This window comes from Poecilia formosa, unplaced genomic scaffold (genome assembly GCF_000485575.1).
Source record: "Poecilia formosa unplaced genomic scaffold, Poecilia_formosa-5.1.2 Scaffold17, whole genome shotgun sequence".
Classification (NCBI taxonomy): domain Eukaryota; kingdom Metazoa; phylum Chordata; class Actinopteri; order Cyprinodontiformes; family Poeciliidae; genus Poecilia; species Poecilia formosa.
Window position 1 is genome coordinate 1,370,951 of NW_006799956.1, and position 22,949 is coordinate 1,393,899.

The window sequence follows — 22,949 nt, forward strand, 5'->3', positions numbered from 1 at the left end:
GACAGTATAGTTTAACATCATGCTGGGCGTTTCCTCCATGCTTCAGCTCTTGGTCTTGATCTGTTCTTACCATCAGGTCCAGCAGCTCGGGGCGGGTGTCTCGGCGCTGCCGTCTGGAGCGGGCCCGGGGCTTACTGGAAGGTGGGTCCAGGAACAGCTTGTCGTCCTGAAGCGTGTTGACTTGACACTGGACGTCACCCACAAACGCTTGGGCTTCCTTGGCGGTCATTGCCCTGGAGAACCCTCGACCCTTCGAGAGAAGAGCAACAGAAACGCTCACCGTGTTGAGACCGAACAGGACGGGAGAGGAAAGAAATAATAACTACCAACATTAGATAAAGGATGTAAAGAGCAGAGCGAGCATTATTCTAGGCTTTTTAATTAGAAATGGGTGAAAAGAGCAAAACTCTTAACAGTCCCGTTCTGTTTAAGGGTTGAAAAGTAATTAGAAGTCATTTAAATTCCTAAGATTATAGTTGCTGCAGGGATAATTACAAGCGGTTGCTCACTTAAGAAAATCAACCTTACATTTCTGTCAAATCAAATCACTGGGGAGACAATAAGTCAAACTTATTATTATTTTAGTACAAGGGAGATTTATGTAAACCACAACAAAATAACCGAAAAGCTCTTGTGTTTATTCTGATCTTAGCTCAAAACATTAAGTCAAAGACTGTTGGCTTTATCATAATTTTTTGGAGTAAGAAAATGTAAACTGAACAATCTGCATTAATCAATATAGCAATGACAAATCATGTTTTTTTTTCCTGTTTTAAACTTCCTAGTTAAGAGTTTAAAATAAAACATTTTAAAACTGGAAGAAGATATGAGGAAATATTCAACTCTTTTAATTATGAGGAAAAAAGCTGAAGAAATGAGCATTTGTGTATATTTAAAGAATGATTTGAATCTCATTTTTAATCTAGACCACATAAAACATTCAGTTTATTTAAATATTGTAATCCCTAACTGTATACCACAAACGAGCCAAAGCCTTTTTGTTTCCTAAGCTGTTCTCTTACATTTCTACAAGGTCTGCGAACTGCAACACTAATTTGCATTCATCATTTCCAACCAACAACTTAAAGATAACAAGTGCTCCGTTATTTGCATAACTTTTATACGCAACAGAGCCGAGAAGGATATGAGCTGCTAAGTAACGTCAATGTCTCAGAAGTGCAACTCAGCAATTTCCCCCCCACATTTTCATTTTAACTCATGTCAGATAACAAAGCAATTTCTCTTAATTGTTTCGAGCAAACGAAACAGTTTGAAGGGAGTCGGTGCAGCGAGCGCTCACCTTGACGATGATGATGCTGGTCTCGGTGATGACCTTCTTCGTCACATTCTCGAAGACGGGGTTGGCGTAGTATTTGAAGGACTTGAGCTCCTTCACCCAGTTGTCCAGCTGGATGTAGGTTCTGAAGTCCTGGATCTGAGAGCCGCTCACAGTCGGAGAGCGAAACTGGATGACCGTGTCGTTCTTCTCGTGGGCGACCTGAGTCGTTTCAAAAAAAAAAAAAAAAAAAAAAAAACATGAATGAAATGAATGTAGAAGACACACCAGTACGAGCACAGAAAGCTATCGACTGGGATTAGAGATTCAAAAAGCAAATAGTAGGTGTTGAAGGGCCTTTGTTTTATTGTTGTTGGGCTTTTTTTTTGCAGTTTTTTGTACAATAAAGAGGATAAAATTATGCACGTCTTTGAAATCGTCATTCAGACTCCAATCTGCCACAGAGAGCAGCATCTGCCTCTGATGAGTCACAAATCACAGTCACTCCTCCAAACAGCATTTCAGCGCTTTATTAAACTTCTTTTAGTTTGCTTTTTTTTAATACTCTGTCACTCACTGATTGTTGTGATAACGGAGTGAAAACCCCCCAGCAATCTCCGTCACAGTTTATCTTTGCAAGAGAAGGCAGGTGGGCCGTAATTCACATAAATTCAAACCAACTGTGAGCTTAAATTCTTATTATTGTTGTCATTTGTATGGCTTAAGTTTGCCTTAAAGCGTTAATTTGTCTACCTAATTTCCTAAAAACAAGTAAATTTCAGCCTTTTTTATTTGAAACTCATACTTTTGCATTTATTTGGAAAAAAAATACAACAGAGCATCTTTTTTTCACCATGTATGTTTTCTATTCATAGTTACTCATATTACATGGGTCTGTGTATTTTACATTCAGGTCTAGTTTGATATGAAATAAAATGTAGAGAATATGCTTAGTTTTGCTTTAAAGATTACTATAGCTGCTATAAGCTTTTGTTTAAAATAAGAGCAGTCCTGTGTCGCCAACCAGACATGACAAATAACTTAAAAATAAAAAAAAAAGAGAACAGATCCAGGACATGTATGCTGCTGATTTTGTGCCACTCATTTACAAACTGAAAGGAGCCTGGTTTAAAATAATGGAGTGGAGTTCAGTTCAGCAAATTCCAATATGATAACGTGAACGAAATACGTTGTTTCCTGATCCCTTTTAAAACAGAAACGCGTTTTGATTAAGAAAATAACTGGAAAGAGGAAAACAAAGTGGTAGAAACGCTGCTTAGCTACAATAACCTCAAATACTTTTAAAGGTGAAAGACAAACTAGAACGACATGGAAGAATATTTAAATCTATCTTTATAGGTTACATGAGAGCCACAGAAGAACAAACCAAGGATTCAAACTGAAGACGCTAAAGTTGACCAAAAAACACATTTCCTTGTCTAAAGAGAAGTGAAGCAACATTTTGTGGCCTGATGACAGCGAGGTTGTTCTTGTTAGAGGTTTTTAGGGGCTGCAGACAGTTTGTCAGACAGCAGGGGCAACAGCAGCCATGAGGCAAAACCAAGAAATGCAGAGAAATCATTGAATTCCTACAGCACTTCTCTTAAACAACTAAATGCCATTTCACTGGTTTACAGGGAAGCTAACTCTTCCAAACATATTTCAGTTAGTTTGTAAGGAAAAATGCAGACAATATTTTGTAAGTGCAATTCTGTAGGTGGGGAAAATGTAACACAGTTTTAAAGATTTGATTTAGAAAACAGAAATAAAGCTTGAATAAAGCTTGAATTTCACATGAAATTCAAGCTTCACTTATATTTTTTGGTAACCCTTTATTTGACAGGGTGTGCATATGTCTGACATCTTCATGAATGTTTGTGTCTGCCGTCATGACGCGTCATTCGGTAAATAATGACACTTTTAATGCAAAGTTGTACTAAAAGTTGCATTAAAAGTCCAAAAAAATTGTTAACTTTGCATTATTCGGTGAATAACTGTACTTTTAATGCAAAGTTTATGCTTTTAACGGACTTTTAATGCACATTTCAATGAAACTTTGCATTAAAAATGTCATTATTTACCGAGTAACACCGTCATGTTCATGACTGGTGTTATGTCAGTCTTATGCACACGCTTTCAAATGAAGTGTTACCCTTTTCTTTTTTTTTTTTTACCACACTGCTATTATTATAAACAGGACTATATGCAATGTTTACATTTTACCAATAAATAAATTAAACAATTTTACATGTTATAGTTTAGCTAAATCTAGCCTAAGATTATCTGGAAATATACAAAAGTACAATACTGCCCTCATATTTCAACATGGTAATATAAACATTTTCAATAAGGCTTCTTACAGCCGACCACAAAAACCATTCTACTCTCCATTATAATAAGGAAATTGGCTCTTAAATATGACTGCTTATGATAACTGATATGCAGACTACAGAGGGCTGCGTTTCAAAATGAAAAGTACAGAGCGTCTTTCAAAAAAACAGAAAACCACTTGATGGCTAACCACCAACCTGACCTACATATAAACATTGGTTTACCACGTGCCAGCAGCAATAATGTGTGTGCATATTTGGGCTTAGTTGGATGGAGTTGAACCAAGAGGAGTTTATCAAACAGAGCAGCTTAAGCCTTTGAGATAACACTCTACATCCCGTTCTAGGCTGTGCCGGCCAGAAGTATTTTTCCAATCTCTGCCCAGATCCTTGGCCCAAGAACAAAGTGGTAAAGTTTAGCACCGTTGTGAAACTTTAAATCTGCTATTACATGGAGGTCTTTAAATAAAATGAACTGAATCTGTCCAGAAAACGCTGCCCAGGACACAGATTGGTAAACAGCAGCAAAACCTTCTGGCTCGGATCAACCTAATGAAGCCGGTCAAGGATTAGTTACTTTATGGTGAGATTGAGACAATTTGTCTTTTACCTTGAGCTTAACAGGGTTTATAGATTTAAAGAGTGTTCCTAATTGGTGGGAGAAAAAAAAAAGAAGGGATGGATGTAAATCAGAAGTTAATTTAACAACAGCAAAGCTAATTTTGAATTAATCGTCAACGAAGGAGCAGAGCAGAACAGCGCTGCCAAAGACAAGTGACTGGGAAAAGACAAACGCTCGATGACAGATCGGATCAAAGAAGAGAAACGGTGATGAAGAAATGTAGCAGAGACCTCGACAGATGATGAGTTGTCTCCCTGGACCCTCATCACAGCGGTCTGGATGAGATCAAAACCGGAGCCTGTGACCACAATGTTCCTCCCACCACTAGAAACACAAATCAAACAGAAATTATGCATGTGAATTCCCAGACACACAGAGTTCAGATTAAATTTAAAGAAAATGAGCGACTTGTAAGAAAACAGGCGTTTTAAAAAGAAGCTAAAGCAATTTTACAGCAAATTGTTTCAATACATAATGGAGGAAAAACAGATAATGGAGAAAAACTGATTAAGAAATTATCAAACACTTTATTACACGGTACATTTTTAAGTCTTTCTTATTCCATTTTTAAACTCTGTTTTACTTCTTGGAGTTCAAAAGGTGCAATCAGTCCGAGTCCTGTTCGCTCATTTTTTTCCTCACTTCTAACGGTCTTTGTGACATTTTGCTACACCGCTTCCATTGCAGAGATTTAGACATCAGCAGCTCTGGCAGGATGATGACTGTTAGGGCCAGAAAATTGCATCTCCTGAAGCCTTCAAAACAAGACAACACTTTACAGAGAGGCTGTCAGCCGTTGCAGAAAAGCGCTGGGAGCGAAGCGCCAACACATCGATTTTGCTTATAAGATAATGTAGATGATATTCACCATCTGAGAAAAGCAGCCATTTGTTAAAGTGCATGTATTTATTCATAAAAATGTGCTTTGCCAACCAGCACATATACACGGATGTACTTTACAGGCTAAGTGAGCACAAATGTTGTTATCGTTTGTGGTCATCTTCAGGATTCGTCACCTGGGGATCGCAAAGCCGTTAAGCAGCAGTTTATCTTTTGCAAAACGGCAAAGTGCTAGCAAAAACAAAAAAAACAAAAAAAACAAAAAGGTGCGTTTACCTCTTAGACAAACAAAATCAATTGTGAAATGTATAACTTAAAACCCGTTCCAGAACAATTTGTTTCCAAACAGAAATATGAGCAGCCTGAGGTGCCTATGCCTTTCGAGGAAAGCGATGTGAGGGGTGATGTCTGTAATAGCCTGTTTATAGTTACAAGGTGCTCAAGGCTTTCTCCGACAGGTACAGAGCGCTGAATGCAACTTGTGTGTGTTTTGCCGGTCTGAGTATAGCAGTGTGTCCTTTAATTATCTAAAATGTTAGTACGTGTTGTCCTGGGTCTATTCCTTCAGCTCGAAGACAAGCCCTCGGGCTGGAAATGTAGAAGTCTGACTCTTGTGATTTCTCTTTTTTTTCCCCCCCAATACGACTTTCAGGGTTATGCTCCAGATCGATGTTTGATTTCAGATGTTTCTATGGGAGGTGCAACTGTTGCAGCACACCGTAGTCTTAAAACATAATTTATAGCAAGTTTATGTGTTTTTCATGGCTTTTCCTCAAATTCTGTAAAGCAAAAGTTATTGGATCAAAATCCATTGCCTTTGGACTTTTCCCCCTAATTTACAACTTCAATGTACATGAAAGACTTTTAGAAAAATGGGTGGAGCTTTTTTATTACTAATAAAAAAGCAAAGCAATGTGTTTTTGCCTTATTTCACAAATTTTCTGCTACTTATTCAATCGCATAAAATCTCCATAAAAGACAGTGAAAATGTTGATTGTAATGGGAAAAAAGGTGAAAACAGTTTTTTTCCCCCCATTTTAATGAAAATTAAAAACATTTGAAAATTGAAAACTTGGAACAACTATTTGTGATATTTGGCCCACAGCAGAGCAGATGCCACAGATTTAAAGGACTTCAATAACTGTACAAAGTTTATGGTAAAAACACTGCAGCTTGCTCCCCCCAAGTCCATACAAGTCCCTTCAAAACATATTTTTGAAATCTCTCCAATGGAAGATAAGGTTTCCCCCCAGAAAACTTGCTAAGCCTGGTGGTCTGGTGCTCCAGTCATTCATCCAGCGGCCTGTCGTGTTTCTGAGTTAAAAAATGTTTAAAGTTGACAGGAAGTTTGAAAATATATCACTTGATAATTATGTGTAATTGAAAGACTTGGACATTAATACCTGAACAACAACTATAAAGCCTTAAAAAAATACTAACATTTTAAAAAAGACTTAAAAAAACATAAGAAATGTTAAGCCTGATGGGGCCACAAGTAAAGCCTGGTGGCCCACCAGGCTTATAGAGATGAATAGATCACTATCATGATCAACAACTAAAATATGCAAATCCTAACAATCCTAACATGTCAAACAGAACCAGATCATATCACACTGTGACCAAAGGTGGATGCTTTAGTTAAACTGACCAGACGAAGCTTCCTCTGGGCTGATGGTCCGACACCGTTGGGTTTTCCACGTACTGGAAGGCACCTTGGACGAACGTAATGGTCTTCTTTCCGTACTGAATTGTGACGGGGAGCTTCTCCAGAGGCAACTTCTCCTGTTGGTATTCACCTGTCTTGCAGACGATAGCTTCCCCGAATTCCTTCCTGCCAAGACAAGGACAAAGCTCAGTATAGGCAAGAAGGGTGGGTGGGCTACAAAAGGTCGCTGTGCAGTTCAAGCCAACATGGCAGCAACCCGACAGTCCTGGCTCAAACGCTTCTCTTGGTTATTTTTGAATATTAAGTTTGAAGGAACTTTGGCAGCCACAAGAGTGAGACAGAGGGGAAAATACATTTCTACAGCTAAGTTCAATTAAAGTTTTACTTTTTGTGCAAAAACAGGCTTTATGTCTGGATAGCAGCTGGCTATTTCATCAGAGAGATTAATGGCATCCATAGAAACCTGAATGCAATCCTTACACAGCACAGTTCACGTCTCCAACTTTAACCTGGACATCCTCCTTGCTGCTGGTGTTCAGAAACTGCCCAGTTATTGTAATGTTCGTGCCCCCTGCTTTAGGCCCTCTAGCAGGGTGCACAGCTTCTGGCACTGGGTCCTAGCAAAGGGGGGGCAGGGAGAAAAAGCAGTCAGGTTGTTTGTCACCAAGCAATGTTTGAATAAGTGCACATATCTATCTTGCAAGGACTCAAACACACAAGCGTCAACCCCCAGGCTCACACAACCAGAGGAGCTACACACACAGAGATAACAGTGCTGCGCCGTAAACATGCACCCTTTCTCTCGGGCTCCTTGAACAACCCACACTCGCTCTATCAAAAGCATTCTGCCACAAACCCATACAAGCTGCACATCTGCCTCAAAATGCCGCGTAGTTAGGCAGAAGCAATTCCCTTGTGGGGGGAAAAGGCGGCGATATGAAAGGCCAGTTAAAAAAAGATGAGCTGTGATCTTATAAAGCATTAAGAAAAAGTGACTACTGAAGTTAAACTGCTGTTTAGCACTTCAATAATGAAAATTAAACTCTACCCCTATTTGGAGCATTTTAACAAAGAAATGCATAATTTATGATCTAGTTTAAGTTTTAAGAAGAGTGTAGTGGCTTGCAAAAGTTTTCATATGGCTTTGTCTCATTTATCAAATTTCAACCACAAACATTCTCTGCTTTTTGGGACAAACCAACACACACGTACACACACACAGGCACACACACACAAAAAGCAAAAATATGAAGGGTAAAAAAAAGTGAATAGTTTTCAAATGTTTTTACAATTTTTCAGAATTCCCTTGATTTTCATACCCCTGACACAGGGCTGTAGCAGCATCATGCTTTATGGATGCTTATCCTTCAGTGGGCAAATGAAACCTATACTTGATGGGAACCCTTAGCTGTATGCAGAACAAGCATGCATATGTGCATCTTATGTGTTAAAATGACCCAGTCAAAGTCCAGACTTAAAACCACAATATGTCTTCAAATCTGATTTTTCACAAGTGCTCAAAAAACCCCCCCAAAAAACAGTTTTGAATTACCACTTTACATTTAACCACTACGTTGTGCTCCTCTTTCACACACAAAAATCCCCAACAAAGTTTTTATCTCCTTTCCTTAAAACATTTAAGACTTATTTCTAGTCAGGCAGCAGAGTAAAGTTTGGTACTTACCCTGTAGGTGAAGTTAATGCGGGACTTTCCTCTCTTTCCCCCATTCACCCATATCTCCACTGGACCCGAGAGGCTTTCATTGGGGCCTATATGTCCAATCTCACACACGACACTGGACAAATCCAATAACAAAGGTTCAGACGTGAGAACGTATTTCAGGCATGGACCATATTTTACTTTTTAGGTAATCCTCATTATCAGTCTTGCAAGTCACAAGTCTACTTTTACAGCTACTGGCATTGATTGAACAATCTCTGCTCTGTAATGCTCCCTAAAAATCACAGTTTGTAAAAAAAAAAAGAGTAAAGACTGCATCAGATTGTGAGAAAAACTGTAAAATAAATAAGGGAAAGCAAATGAAAAGTGACTGTTTCAACACAAGTTAATATTTCAGTAGCGCTGAATAATTACAAAAATTATTTCAGTATCTTTAGTTGCACTAGCCAACTTTTGATGTGTGGCTGCTTATTATGTCGGCATCTGTCCACATCTTCAGCAGATTTTAGGGGAAGTGTGTTGCAGCTGATTAAAGTTAACACAACAAGCCTCATTTGGGCAAATGAGCAGGCCCCAATATCAGAATGAGGAGCTCAAACCAAGCACACTTCAACCTGAAAAACAAAAAACAAACAAAAAAAACGCGTGGCAGCTAGCAACAAGAGGAGAGGAGTGCGTTCGCAGGAACAAAAGTGAATGATTTAAGACCGGAAGACTTCCATCTGGTCACATAAATCCCGGTTTATGCCTCATCATGCAGATGGCGGGGCGAGGATTTGTCGTAAATGTAGCTCCATCCTGCCAGGTGTCAACTGCTCTGGCAAGAGGCTGTTTTCTGTTTTATAGACCATTTGTATGAAGTGAGCACTTTTAGACCCAGCTGTGACTGAAGTGAATTTGGTAGACTTGGTTAAAGCAATTATCTTCCTAACTGTGCCCTGCCAAATAAAATGCCTGCAAGATGAAGGGAATAAACCATTAAAACTCCGTGCGAGATATTATCACAACTGAAATAATGTCGTAATTAAGACCGGCCTGGAAACACTTGCCCCGTTTGAAGAAGGTGATAAAGAGCAAAGGTCAGAATTAAAAATGTTTTCTATTGATTTCTGCTTCTTGTTACATTTCTTTACATTATTTGACAAAGATAATTTATTCCTCAGACTTTTCCAACCATGCAGATAAAAAAGATCAACTTATACTAAAAATGACACAATGTCATAATTTGACCAGATTACTTAATCATACTACAAAGGGCATGACTAAATACCTTTTTTCCTGCTCATTTTGAAGCATCTTAAATTGCTGCCACTCTTAGTAAGAACAATTTCACTACAAATTAAAATATTTTATTGTGCAAGTTATAAGAAATTTTGAGTTAAGTCAGAGACCTATATTGAAAGCAGAAAAATCAAATGGTTTAATCCTTTCTAGGTATCCATCTAACCACTGTTAATCCTGTTTTAAGTTGGAAACATTGCTTCACGTTGCGCTACTTTTTTAAATGGAGCAATTAAGAGCTACATCATTTATATTCTACTACTTTTATTCTCTACAATAACACAAGTGTGCATGTTGACGATCAGTGGGGAGTTTAAAGCCCTCCCTAAAGACTCAACGATCAACATCCAGCTAATGATCAATTAGCCAAGGAACCATCCACAGAACATTTTATTTCTAGTCATATTATCTAAAATGTGACCAAAAATGCTCCAGCTAGATTTTAAACTCTAGTCAGTGAAAGCATCATTAATAATATCAGAGCGATGCAGAGTAAACAAATAAAAATAATGATAGTTTGCTGAATATCGAGGGACTTTTGTGTTTGCAGGTGTGGCAGTATTTTATGAAAACAAACGTCGGCACACATGGACATCTAAGTGCTTCCACAAACACTTATTCAGGGAAAAACGTGGCAGATGGACAACATGGCGGACTTCATTGAGTGTGTTCAGCAGATTAAAAATAATATTACGGTAGCTTTGTCTTCTTATCAGCAGAAACTGAGTGTCGTTTCTGCAGCTGCAACTTTGAAATGATTTTTTAACTTTGAAATCATTTTCTCCTGTTTAGTTAAAAAAAAACAGTAAAGTTTGAGAAAATTAATTAGATCTATTAAACTTTAAATTTTCACAAAAACAGGAATGTTGACATCATTGATTGTGTAAATTAGTTAAAAACATCCCCAATCTACACATAAAACACAAACACAAAAAAGAGGCAGAAGAGGAGTCGGCATGCCTCCTACACAATAATGACAGTTTCGTAATCGTTTATATAAGCCGTACATTTGCCTGTTAAATCAAATGTATTTTCAGACTCTTATGGTTTGGGTCGTATGGAGTTTTGACCAACAAAAAGTTTAAAAGAAAAGCAGATAAAGCAAAATAAGAGTGAGTGATTCATTACAGTTTTAAGTTTAAATGCGTTTTTAGAGGCGCTTGTATGCTATTCTGACTGCATTCTCCTTTATATGCATTTCAGTCAGAGCTTTATAAAAATATTTAACCTGGGACTCCAGACACCTTGGTCAGGTCTAACAGTTCACCTGAGCAGAATTTGAATGAAGGAGCTAAATGTGATCTGTTGCTTTAGATTTACTAAAAAAAAAAACAATATGCAGTGTCTGTGTCCTTTAAAAAGACTTTTTACTAAACCCGCCCGTGTCTGGAGACAATCAGATCAATACGGTTGTATAATAAGCTTTATAACACATGCAGGCACGACACAGCGAGGAGAGGGAAAAGCCTCCGAATGCAGAGATGCTTCAAAAACACAAATTAGGAAAATGACAATGAAACGTGTGTTTGTGGTGCAGCTCACACCGAGCGTACTTTACCTGGTGGAGACAGAATACTTTTCCGCCTGATGTATGCAGGGCTTTCCGGCTACTGTGATGTTTTTAATGTCCTCCTTGTAAATACCAAGGTTGGACCCGTGGATGGTAATGGAGATGCCTCCTTCCATGGGCCCAAAAAGAGGGACGATCTGCAGGGAGAAAGTTTGCAGAGATCAATCAATGGAGCTTATTTGTGTGGCTCATTTCAGCATCAAGGCAGTTCAAAGTGCTTTACATCATAAAGCACTTTGAATCTGTGACAGATCAACACACGGGGCATAACTTTGAAATCTATTTTTTCCTCTTTCAAAGTGTAGTGCCTCTTTGAAACCCGCCTCCCCGTATCAATGCTCTGTACATAAACCTTCATTTGCAACAACAGCTGGAGATTATTGGTTATTCTTTAAAGAAAAATAAAACTTGCAGGTTTCCAGCTTCCAGCAGGAACCTTTTTGATTGATTTAAAAAAAAAAACCTACGTAATTAATTCATCAAAATCAATGCTTTAAACTAATAAAAACACCTGGATTTATACTTTGATTAAGTAGACTGCAAAGCGATGTGTGCTGCACAGGATTTTATTTAGGGGTATCAATGTAAATGTAAACGTTGGTACGTCAACATTTTTTTTGTTGACCTGTCACATAAAATCCATATTCAATACATGTAGATTCTTGGTTCTAGTTTAAGAAAAGATGGTGGAGATTTAGGAGTCTGGCTGTTTTTGTGAACAAGTAGAATAAAGGTTTAGCAGACAAACTGAAAGAAACGTCTGGGATCCTTGAAAACCTCAATGATTGGTGGGGAAAAAAATAAAATAAATCAACCCACTGACACCATAAACAATCCTGCCAATGCCATTTATCCGCGTTACCATCAACCAATATATCCGTTTGTCAGTGTTGTGGCTGCTGACAACCTCTGTCTGAATCACATCAACACAATTACTGGTCTGCATTTCTTTTGTCAATGACAAAAAAGACACCAACAACCAAGTAGGCAAACAAAATATCGATCCACTCTAGACATAATGGAGGAACATTGCAGCATGCTCACAAGGAGACTTCCAAATCTTCTGTCAACACACAGATGAGACAGACAATAAACAGCCAATACACTGGTCTGATCAATAATCCAATCCCACAGATCAATGTGTTCTCCTGTTCAAACGTCCTGGACGCGGTGTCACGTTTTAAATGCAAATGTGAGGTTTGCCGGTACTTACGTTGGTGATCTCAGGGTTGGGGCACTCAGTGTTTTGGGAATCACTACAGAGCTTCTTGAACACACACGCCTTCTGCTTGCTGCACCACACACAGTTGTACTTCGAGTCGGCAGACTTGCAGAGGCTACAGTCCTCCCTCCCCACGGAGCAGTTGTACAGGGTGACTGGATCGCAAGGGAGGAGAGAAGAACGGTTATGGAGTATTAGTCAGATTCCCCATCTCTCGTTTTTGTTCCAGGTTGCTTAAGAAATGCACCGTTCAGAGTGCTGTCCATCTTGTTCCCAGTCCTCTTGTCCTTCATGTAAAACAGGACGCTGGTCTCCGGTGACTTATCGTAGGAGAACTAAGGAATTGAAAACAGAATGAATAAACACTATGAAATCCAGAGATTTATTACATTTAAACTCTTCTCGACAAACAGTGTGGGCTGCTGCTGCCACCCTGTGCCAAGGGGGGAAAAAAATAGAAAGAAAAAGAAAAATTATACCCAGTCTGGCAGATTTTCAGCAGAGGAAATCAATGTTGGAGAAAGAACATAGCTGGGGGCAAGATACAGTTCGAGTTTCTCAATCAGAGATTTCAAAATGTGGACAGACGCAGCCGAAATAACTCAAACGAGTGGAGGCTGTCCATTAGAGGGAGCTAGAGAATATCAAAGGATTAGGAAAAAACTGCTGAAGGGTAAATGCATTTATAATTACGCAACATACAGAACATGCTTGGCGATAAAAAAGGATGTGCTGCAGAAAGAACAGAGGCTGTCCTACGGTATATGCTGCTACTTGTGTAGCACTATAAACTGAACAACCCCACACCTTAGCTGTAGCTTAGAAGCTGCAGTTCAGTGGAGGATATTTTCTCCTAACACCCATGAAAGAAACAAGAGTGTAGTGCAGTATTTACAGCTGTGGCGTACTCACACTGAAGCCGTTAAAACTGTAGAAACGACCGCTCTCTTTTCTGACCACTTCCTCCGTGTTTTTCATCAGTTCGGTGCCGATGGTGAAAACATGATCCTGCGTGACAACAACGAGGGGAACAGGTGAACTGATGCAGAAGGCATTGGCTATCATTAGAACAAAGACAAGACTCACTAAGTGATATCTTGACATATTTCAAGTGATTAGCAACATTAATACTGATCACCAAATGAAAGCAGCAAATGAAAACCTAAAATTCAGTGTCTCAGAAAATTTGAATATATTAGACCAAAACAACTTTTATTCCCAGAAGTGTCTGTGCAACACAGCCGCGAGCCAAAAAATTAAAAGCTGCAAATACCTGAAACGCCCTCTAAAAAAACGTACAATTGCCTATTTTAATATTTCAACCAATAAATCTGTCTTTAAGCTCTCACAAGAACTGCAGACGATGCCTCTGTAAATTCTTTAATGGACTTTCATTCATAATCCTCTCAAGAACGCTTTCATCCCTGTTGATTGTGTATCTTTTTCCCAATGCACTTTTTCCTTCCACTTAGCTATCCAATAGTATGCCTGGATACAGAACTGAACCACCAGCAACTCTGTATGAAAACTTAAAAGAAACAAAAACGCTGTGTTTAATCTGCAGAATGAGTTTTAAATAAACTTCATAATAAAATGACCTTCTTTTTCTTTTTTTGAGACGCACATGCAGGTACATACTATGTTCGCCTATTCCATTAGCATGGCAAAAAAAAATAAAAAATACATGCAGACTGTTCCAGCCTTCACACACTGAGATGATTATACGTTAGTAAATTACAGGTAGCTTTATAGATCCTTCAGCCTCAGACAGTGTCTTATGAAGGCACACAAAAGTGGCAAGTTTGGCTTCAAAACTTGTATTAAGACTTGCTTCAACACTCAAAGTCTCAATCAGAAGTGATGACTAAAGAGGCAGAGGGAGTCCACCGTTAATCAGGAGGCAGGTGCTTCATCCCCGGCCAGTCTAGTCCACATGTCGACGTGTTCTTAGCAACACTGGTAAATCTCCCAGTTTCCCCTGATGTATAAGTGCGTCTGTGATAGAAGAAGTGCTTTATGTAAGGCCGGAAGAAGGAAAGAAAAAAAAAAAAAAACTCTGCATAAATGTGTATGAATGTGGCTTGTGTTTTAAAGCACTTTGCTTGGTCAATAATACTATCAGAGTGCTACATAAATACAGTGCATTTCCCATTTCGCTTCACTGTAATGACTTCCTGTTGTGATTTAGGTGATTAATGGAATTTAGCACGTCCGACGTCTGCTTCCTCTTTCTGCTTTCTTATAAAGGTGGAGTTCTTTTTTTTCTTCTTTTTAATCAAGAAAAAGCTGTTTATTTATTCTTTTACAGCTTTTCTACCGCATTCGTTTGTTTGCTAACAAACCAGTGAATGTTTTGGGTCGTTTACCTCGTAGTTCTCCAAATTGATCCCTTCAAAACTGATACTGGTCTCGTGGCCCACTGGGATCAGAACTGGGTCTGGATTCTCAAACCGAGGACAATCCGATCCCTGAAAACACATCAAAGCAAGCCAGACACTCCCACTTTTAATGATCTGCATTTCAAACATGCAAGCCACTTAACGGACGCCCTCGTCTGCGGCAACAGATAAGTGTATCGCTGGAACATCTGCCGACTTGTAAATTGATATCTTCCACACTCGGTGTTTGTCATGGACGATGCTGGCAGCTGATTGAGGGATTTGCATTTTTTTTTTTAAATTAATTTTCAGGAAGGCTCTGTACAGTCAGTTGCTGGGTCACAATCGATGAACAGATACAAGGTCTTATAAAAGTGTTCATACCCCCTGCGCTTCTCATGTTTCATCAAATTTCAGCCACGAATCTTAATGTATTTTAGTGGAATTGCATTTTTACAGAAATACAAGACAAGAAATATAAAGTGGACAGAAAATGATGCATAATTTTACATTTTTGATTCTAAAAAGAAATTGAAAAATTGTTTTATCCCTCTGAATAAATATCCTTTTGATGCAATGGCAAGTCCATTGGAACGTGGCTCTGTCTGCTTTGCACATCTACAGACTGATGTTTTACCCATTCGTCTTTGCAACATAGTTCAGGTTCGGTCCGATTAAAGGGAGAGCATAACAGCACATTTCAACAGTCATTTTGATTTTGTCTGGACTTTGGAGTCATTCCAACACATTAATATGTTTCCCTTGCAGAGCTGGTTGTATGTCCTGGGTTGCACCACAAATTTGACCAATCACGAATCTTTAAAAAACAACTTGACCTGCTGTCGATTCCGATTTGGACCAGTATCGATTTGTTTTGTCTGAAAGTTCACTAAATATAGTGATGAAAACCCTACGTTTGCAACAGTTGGGCGACTATTATTAAGTAGCCAATGGATCGGGGCCACTGTAACTTTTCAGCAAGATAGGAGCTGGTTTTAAGTAATTAATTAATATTGATCAAAAAGTACCTGTTCCACTGGCAGATTATCTCACTTATAACAAGACATTTTTTTTCCCAAAAAGGAAATAATCTACCAGTGGATTTAACACTTTTTCCATCAATATTAAGAAATTATTTACTTAAAGCAGGCTAATGGAAAGTTACCCGTAAGTTAGTTTTGCCTTATTTCAAATGCACAAAGATATTTGCACTAGTAACTAGACCAAATATACTTGATAAGATTTTGTGTTTTTTGCAGAACAGGGTTGAAATAGGTGCACTCTATCCTAACACTATTTAGGTGATGTCTCAAGGTGGTTTGTTACACTGGATTTTAGTTTGGTGTATCAGAATAAAGAGGGCTCAATACAAATTCACACCACACTTTTCATAAAGGGGAAAAATGCTGAAAAAAACCCTCTCTTTAGTGTAGGAATGTGGCATAAGATGCTAATAACATTGACATCGTCTGTGGTTCTATTGTGGCAAAATGTAAAACAGACACAGGGCTCTCTTCGTTTAACATGCCAACACACTGTTAGTGATGGAAGACATCGACTCTCATCTCTTTGCTGAGACTGACCTTACGGTGTCCGATGATGTCTGGGCCCACTAAGCTGTCGTCTTTGTCACTACATGTGTGATAACGCGTGTTCCACTGGCAGCCCCACGGACTTGTCACGCATGCCATGCACCTAAAAGACACGGCGATATCAAATGTCAGGGAATTCTGACGAGCATATTTACATTACTGCATACAAACAAAAGCCCGTAAAGAATGAAATTTAAAAAAACAAAAACAAAAAAAAAAACATGCAAACTCATCAGAGGCCGTCCGGCACAAAAATCTATGCAGCTGACATTGAAATGGATTTCTGCAACTTCACATAAGCAAAGCTCGTTCATCACAAATGCCTCGGTGTGAAAGAAATGAAGAAAAAATATGGGTGGAGGTGTGAGGGGGGGACTGGNCCACGTACTGGAAGGCACCTTGGACGAACGTAATGGTCTTCTTTCCGTACTGAATTGTGACGGGCAGCTTCTCCAGAGGCAACTTCTCCTGTTGGTATTCACCTGTCTTGCAGACGATAGCTTCCCCGAATTCCTTCCTGCCAAGACAAGGACAAAGCTCAGTACAGGCAAGAAGGGTGGGTGGGCTACAAAAGGTCGCTGTGCAGTTCAAGCCAACATGGCAGCAACCCGACAGTCCTGGCTCAAACGCTTCTCTTGGTTATTTTTGAATATTAAGTTTGAAGGAACTTTGGCAGCCACAAGAGTGAGACAGAGGGGAAAATACATTTCTACAGCTAAGTTCAATTAAAGTTTTACTTTTTGTGCAAAAACAGGCTTTATGTCTGGATAGCAGCTGGCTATTTCATCAGAGAGATTAATGGCATCCATAGAAACCTGAATGCAATCCTTACACAGCACAGTTCATGTCTCCAACTTTAACCTGGACATCCTCCTTGCTGCTGGTGTTCAGAAACTGCCCAGTTATTGTAATGTTCGTGCCCCCTGCTTTAGGCCCTCTAGCAGGGTGCACAGCTTCTGGCACTGGGTCCTAGCAAAGGGGGGGCAGGGAGAAAAAGCAGTCAGGTTGTTTGTCACCAAGCAATGTTTGAATAAGTGCACATATCTATCTTGCAAGGACTCAAACACACAAGCGTCAACCCCCAGGCTCATACAACCAGAGGAGCTACACACACAGAGATAACAGTGCTGCGCCGTAAACATGCACGCTTTCTCTCGGGCTCCTTGAACAACCCACACTCGCTCTATCAGAAGCATTCTGCCACAAACCCATACAAGCTGCACATCTGCCTCAAAATGCCGCGTAGTTAGGCAGAAGCAATTCCCTTGTGGGGGGAAAAGGCGGCGATATGAAAGGCCAGTTAAAAAAAGATGAGCTGTGATCTTATAAAGCATTAAGAAAAAGTGACTACTGAAGTTAAACTGCTGTTTAGCACTTCAATAATGAAAATTAAACTCTACCCCTATTTGGAGCATTTTAACAAAGAAATGCATAATTTATGATCTAGTTTAAGTTTTAAGAAGAGTGTAGTGGCTTGCAAAAGTTTTCATATGGCTTTGTCTCATTTATCAAATTTCAACCACAAACATTCTCTGCTTTTTGGGACAAACCAACACACACGTACACACACACAGGCACACACACACAAAAAGCAAAAATATGAAGGGTAAAAAAAAGTGAATAGTTTTCAAATGTTTTTACAATTTTTCAGAATTCCCTTGATTTTCATACCCCTGGCACAGGGCTGTAGCAGCATCATGCTTTATGGATGCTTATCCTTCAGTGGGCAAATGAAACCTATACTTGATGGGAACCCTTAGCTGTATGCAGAACAAGAATGCATATGTGCATCTTATGTGTTAAAATGACCCAGTCAAAGTCCAGACTTAAAACCACAATATGTCTTCAAATCTGATTTTTCACAAGTGCTCAAAAAACCCCCCCAAAAAACAGTTTTGAATTACCACTTTACATTTAACCACTACGTTGTGCTCCTCTTTCACACACAAAAATCCCCAACAAAGTTTTTATCTCCTTTCCTTAAAACATTTAAGACTTATTTCTATTCAGGCAGCAGAGTAAAGTTTGGTACTTACCCTGTAGGTGAAGTTAATGCGGGACTTTCCTCTCTTTCCCCCATTCACCCATATCTCCACTGGACCCGAGAGGCTTTTATTGGGGCCTATACGTCCAATCTCACACACGACACTGGACAAATCCAATAACAAAGGTTCAGACGTGAGAACGTATTTCAGGCATGGACCATATTTTACTTTTTAGGTAATCCTCATTATCAGTCTTGCAAGTCACAAGTCTACTTTTACAGCTACTGGCATCGATTAAAAAATCTCTGCTCTGTAATGCTCCCTAAAAATCACAGTTTGTAAAAAAAAAAAGAGTAAAGACTGCATCAGATTGTGAGAAAAACTGTAAAATAAATAAGGGAAAGCAAATGAAAAGTGACTGTTTCAACACAAGTTAATATTTCAGTAGCGCTGAATAATTACAAAAATTATTTCAGTATCTTTAGTTGCACTAGCCAACTTTTGATGTGTGGCTGCTTATTATGTCGGCATCTGTCCACATCTTCAGCAGATTTTAGGGGAAGTGTGTTGCAGCTGATTAAAGTTAACACAACAAGCCTCATTTGGGCAAATGAGCAGGCCCCAATATCAGAATGAGGAGCTCAAACCAAGCACACTTCAACCTGAAAAACAAAAAACAAACAAAAAAAACGCGTGGCAGCTAGCAACAAGAGGAGAGGAGTGCGTTCGCAGGAACAAAAGTGAATGATTTAAGACCGGAAGACTTCCATCTGGTCACATAAATCCCGGTTTATGCCTCATCATGCAGATGGCGGGGCGAGGATTTGTCGTAAATGTAGCTCCATCCTGCCAGGTGTCAACTGCTCTGGCAAGAGGCTGTTTTCTGTTTTATAGACCATTTGTATGAAGTGAGCACTTTTAGACCCAGCTGTGACTGAAGTGAATTTGGTAGACTTGGTTAAAGCAATTATCTTCCTAACTGTGCCCTGCCAAATAAAATGCCTGCAAGATGAAGGGAATAAACCATTAAAACTCCGTGCGAGATATTATCACAACTGAAATAATGTCGTAATTAAGACCGGCCTGGAAACACTTGCCCCGTTTGAAGAAGGTGATAAAGAGCAAAGGTCAGAATTAAAAATGTTTTCTATTGATTTCTGCTTCTTGTTACATTTCTTTACATTATTTGACAAAGATAATTTATTCCTCAGACTTTTCCAACCATGCAGATAAAAAAGATCAACTTATACTAAAAATGACACAATGTCATAATTTGACCAGATTACTTAATCATACTACAAAGGGCATGACTAAATACCTTTTTTCCTGCTCATTTTGAAGCATCTTAAATTGCTGCCACTCTTAGTAAGAACAATTTCACTACAAATTAAAATATTTTATTGTGCAAGTTATAAGAAATTTTGAGTTAAGTCAGAGACCTATATTGAAAGCAGAAAAATCAAATGGTTTAATCCTTTCTAGGTATCCATCTAACCACTGTTAATCCTGTTTTAAGTTGGAAACATTGCTTCACGTTGCGCTACTTTTTTAAATGGAGCAATTAAGAGCTACATCATTTATATTCTACTACTTTTATTCTCTACAATAACACAAGTGTGCATGTTGACGATCAGTGGGGAGTTTAAAGCCCTCCCTAAAGACTCAACGATCAACATCCAGCTAATGATCAATTAGCCAAGGAACCATCCACAGAACATTTTATTTCTAGTCATATTATCTAAAATGTGACCAAAAATGCTCCAGCTAGATTTTAAACTCTAGTCAGTGAAAGCATCATTAATAATATCAGAGCGATGCAGAGTAAACAAACAAAAATAATGATAGTTTGCTGAATATCGAGGGACTTTTGTGTTTGCAGGTGTGGCGGTATTTTATGAAAACAAACGTCTGCACACATGGACATCTAAGTGCTTCCACAAACACTTATTCAGGGAAAAACGTGGCAGATGGACAACATGGCGGACTTCATTGAGTGTGTTCAGCAGATTAAAAATAATGCTACGGTAGCTTTGTCTTCTTATCAGCAGAAACTGAGTGTCGTTTCTGCAGCTGCAACTTTGAAATGATTTTTTAACTTTGAAATCATTTTCTCCTGTTTAGTTAAAAAAAAACAGTAAAGTTTGAGAAAATTAATTAGATCTATTAAACTTTAAATTTTCACAAAAACAGGAATGTTGACATCATTGATTGTGTAAATTAGTTAAAAACATCCCCAATCTACACATAAAACACAATCACAAAAAAGAGGCAGAAGAGGAGTCGGCATGCCTCCTACACAATCATGACAGTTTCGTAATCGTTTATATAAGCTGTACATTTGCCTGTTAAATCAAATGTATTTTCAGACTCTTATGGTTTGGGTTATATGGAGTTTTGTCCAACAAAATGTTTAAAAGAAAAGCAGATAAAGCAAAATAAGAGTGAGTGATTCATTACAGTTTTAAGTTTAAATGCGTTTTTAGAGGCGCTTGTATGCTATTCTGACTGCATTCTCCTTTATATGCATTTCAGTCAGAGCTTTATAAAAATATTTAACCTGGGACTCCAGACACCTTGGTCAGGTCTAACAGTTCACCTGAGCAGAATTTGAATGAAGGAGCTAAATGTGATCTGTTGCTTTAGATTTACTAAAAAAAAAAACAATATGCAGTGTCTGTGTCCTTTAAAAAGACTTTTTACTAAACCCGCCCGTGTCTGGAGACAATCAGATCAATACGGTTGTATAATAAGCTTTATAACACATGCAGGCACGACACAGCGAGGAGAGGGAAAAGCCTCCGAATGCAGAGATGCTTCAAAAACACAAATTAGGAAAATGACAATGAAACGTGTGTTTGTGGTGCAGCTCACACCGAGCGTACTTTACCTGGTGGAGACAGAATACTTTTCCGCCTGATGTATGCAGGGCTTTCCGGCTACTGTGATGTTTTTAATGTCCTCCTTGTAAATACCAAGGTTGGACCCGTGGATGGTAATGGAGATGCCTCCTTCCATGGGCCCAAAAAGAGGGACGATCTGCAGGGAGAAAGTTTGCAGAGATCAATCAATGGAGCTTATTTGTGTGGCTCATTTCAGCATCAAGGCAGTTCAAAGTGCTTTAAGTCATAAAGCACTTTGAATCTGTGACAGATCAACACACGGTGCATAACTTTGAAATCTATTTTTTCCTCTTTCAAAGTGTAGTGCCTCTTTGAAACCCGCCTCCCCGTATCAATGCTCTGTACATAAACCTTCATTTGCAACAACAGCTGGAGATTATTGGTTATTCTTTAAAGAAAAATAAAACTTGCAGGTTTCCAGCTTCCAGCAGGAACCTTTTTGATTGATTTAAAAAAAAAAACCTACGTAATTAATTCATCAAAATCAATGCTTTAAACTAATAAAAACACCTGGATTTATACTTTGATTAAGTAGACTGCAAAGCGATGTGTGCTGCACAGGATTTTATTTAGGGGTATCAATGTAAATGTAAACGTTGGTACGTCAACATTTTTTTTTTGTTGACCTGTCACATAAAATCCTTATTCCATACATTTAGATTCTTGGTTCTAGTTTAAGAAAAGATGGTAGAGATTTAGGAGTCTGGCTGTTTTTGTGAACAAGTAGAATAAAGGTTTAGCAGACAAACTGAAAGAAACGTCTGGGATCCTTGAAAACCTCAATGATTGGTGGGGAAAAAAATAAAATAAATCAACCCACTGACACCATAAACAATCCTGCCAATGCCATTTATCCGCGTTACCATCAACCAATATATCCGTTTGTCAGTGTTGTGGCTGCTGACAACCTCTGTCTGAATCACATCAACACAATTACTGGTCTGCATTTCTTTTGTCAATGACAAAAAAGACACCAACAACCAAGTAGGCAAACAAAATATCGATCCACTCTAGACATAATGGAGGAACATTGCAGCATGCTCACAAGGAGACTTCCAAATCTTCTGTCAACACACAGATGAGACAGACAATAAACAGCCAATACACTGGTCTGATCAATAATCCAATCCCACAGATCAATGTGTTCTCCTGTTCAAACGTCCTGGACGCGGTGTCACGTTTTAAATGCAAATGTGAGGTTTGCCGGTACTTACGTTGGTGATCTCAGGGTTGGGGCACTCAGTGTTTTGGGAATCACTACAGAGCTTCTTGAACACACACGCCTTCTGCTTGCTGCACCACACACAGTTGTACTTCGAGTCGGCAGACTTGCAGAGGCTACAGTCCTCCCTCCCCACGGAGCAGTTGTACAGGGTGACTGGATCGCAAGGGAGGAGAGAAGAACGGTTATGGAGTATTAGTCAGATTCCCCATCTCTCGTTTTTGTTCCAGGTTGCTTAAGAAATGCACCGTTCAGAGTGCTGTCCATCTTGTTCCCAGTCCTCTTGTCCTTCATGTAAAACAGGACGCTGGTCTCCGGTGACTTATCGTAGGAGAACTAAGGAATTGAAAACAGAATGAATAAACACTATGAAATCCAGAGATT

The 22,949-nt window shown here is 38.9% G+C and overlaps 1 protein-coding gene across 2 annotated transcripts in view; it reads right to left on the minus strand.

Moving 5' to 3' along the window:
- Positions 1-22,949, minus strand: part of plxnb2b (plexin b2b) — a 169,551-nt gene that overhangs the window by 23,717 nt on the left and 122,885 nt on the right. For both annotated transcript variants that reach the window (XM_016668776.1, XM_016668777.1), the window contains exons 13-22: positions 22,814-22,901; positions 22,558-22,721; positions 21,331-21,479; positions 18,495-18,606; positions 17,291-17,427; positions 16,857-16,975; positions 6,717-6,780; positions 4,459-4,552; positions 1,301-1,498; positions 71-250 (exon numbers count right to left, since the gene is read on the minus strand). In XM_016668776.1, the coding sequence (XP_016524262.1) occupies positions 71-250; positions 1,301-1,498; positions 4,459-4,552; positions 6,717-6,780; positions 16,857-16,975; positions 17,291-17,427; positions 18,495-18,606; positions 21,331-21,479; positions 22,558-22,721; positions 22,814-22,901 (1,305 nt within the window). The remainder of the gene's footprint in view (positions 1-70; positions 251-1,300; positions 1,499-4,458; positions 4,553-6,716; positions 6,781-16,856; positions 16,976-17,290; positions 17,428-18,494; positions 18,607-21,330; positions 21,480-22,557; positions 22,722-22,813; positions 22,902-22,949) is intronic.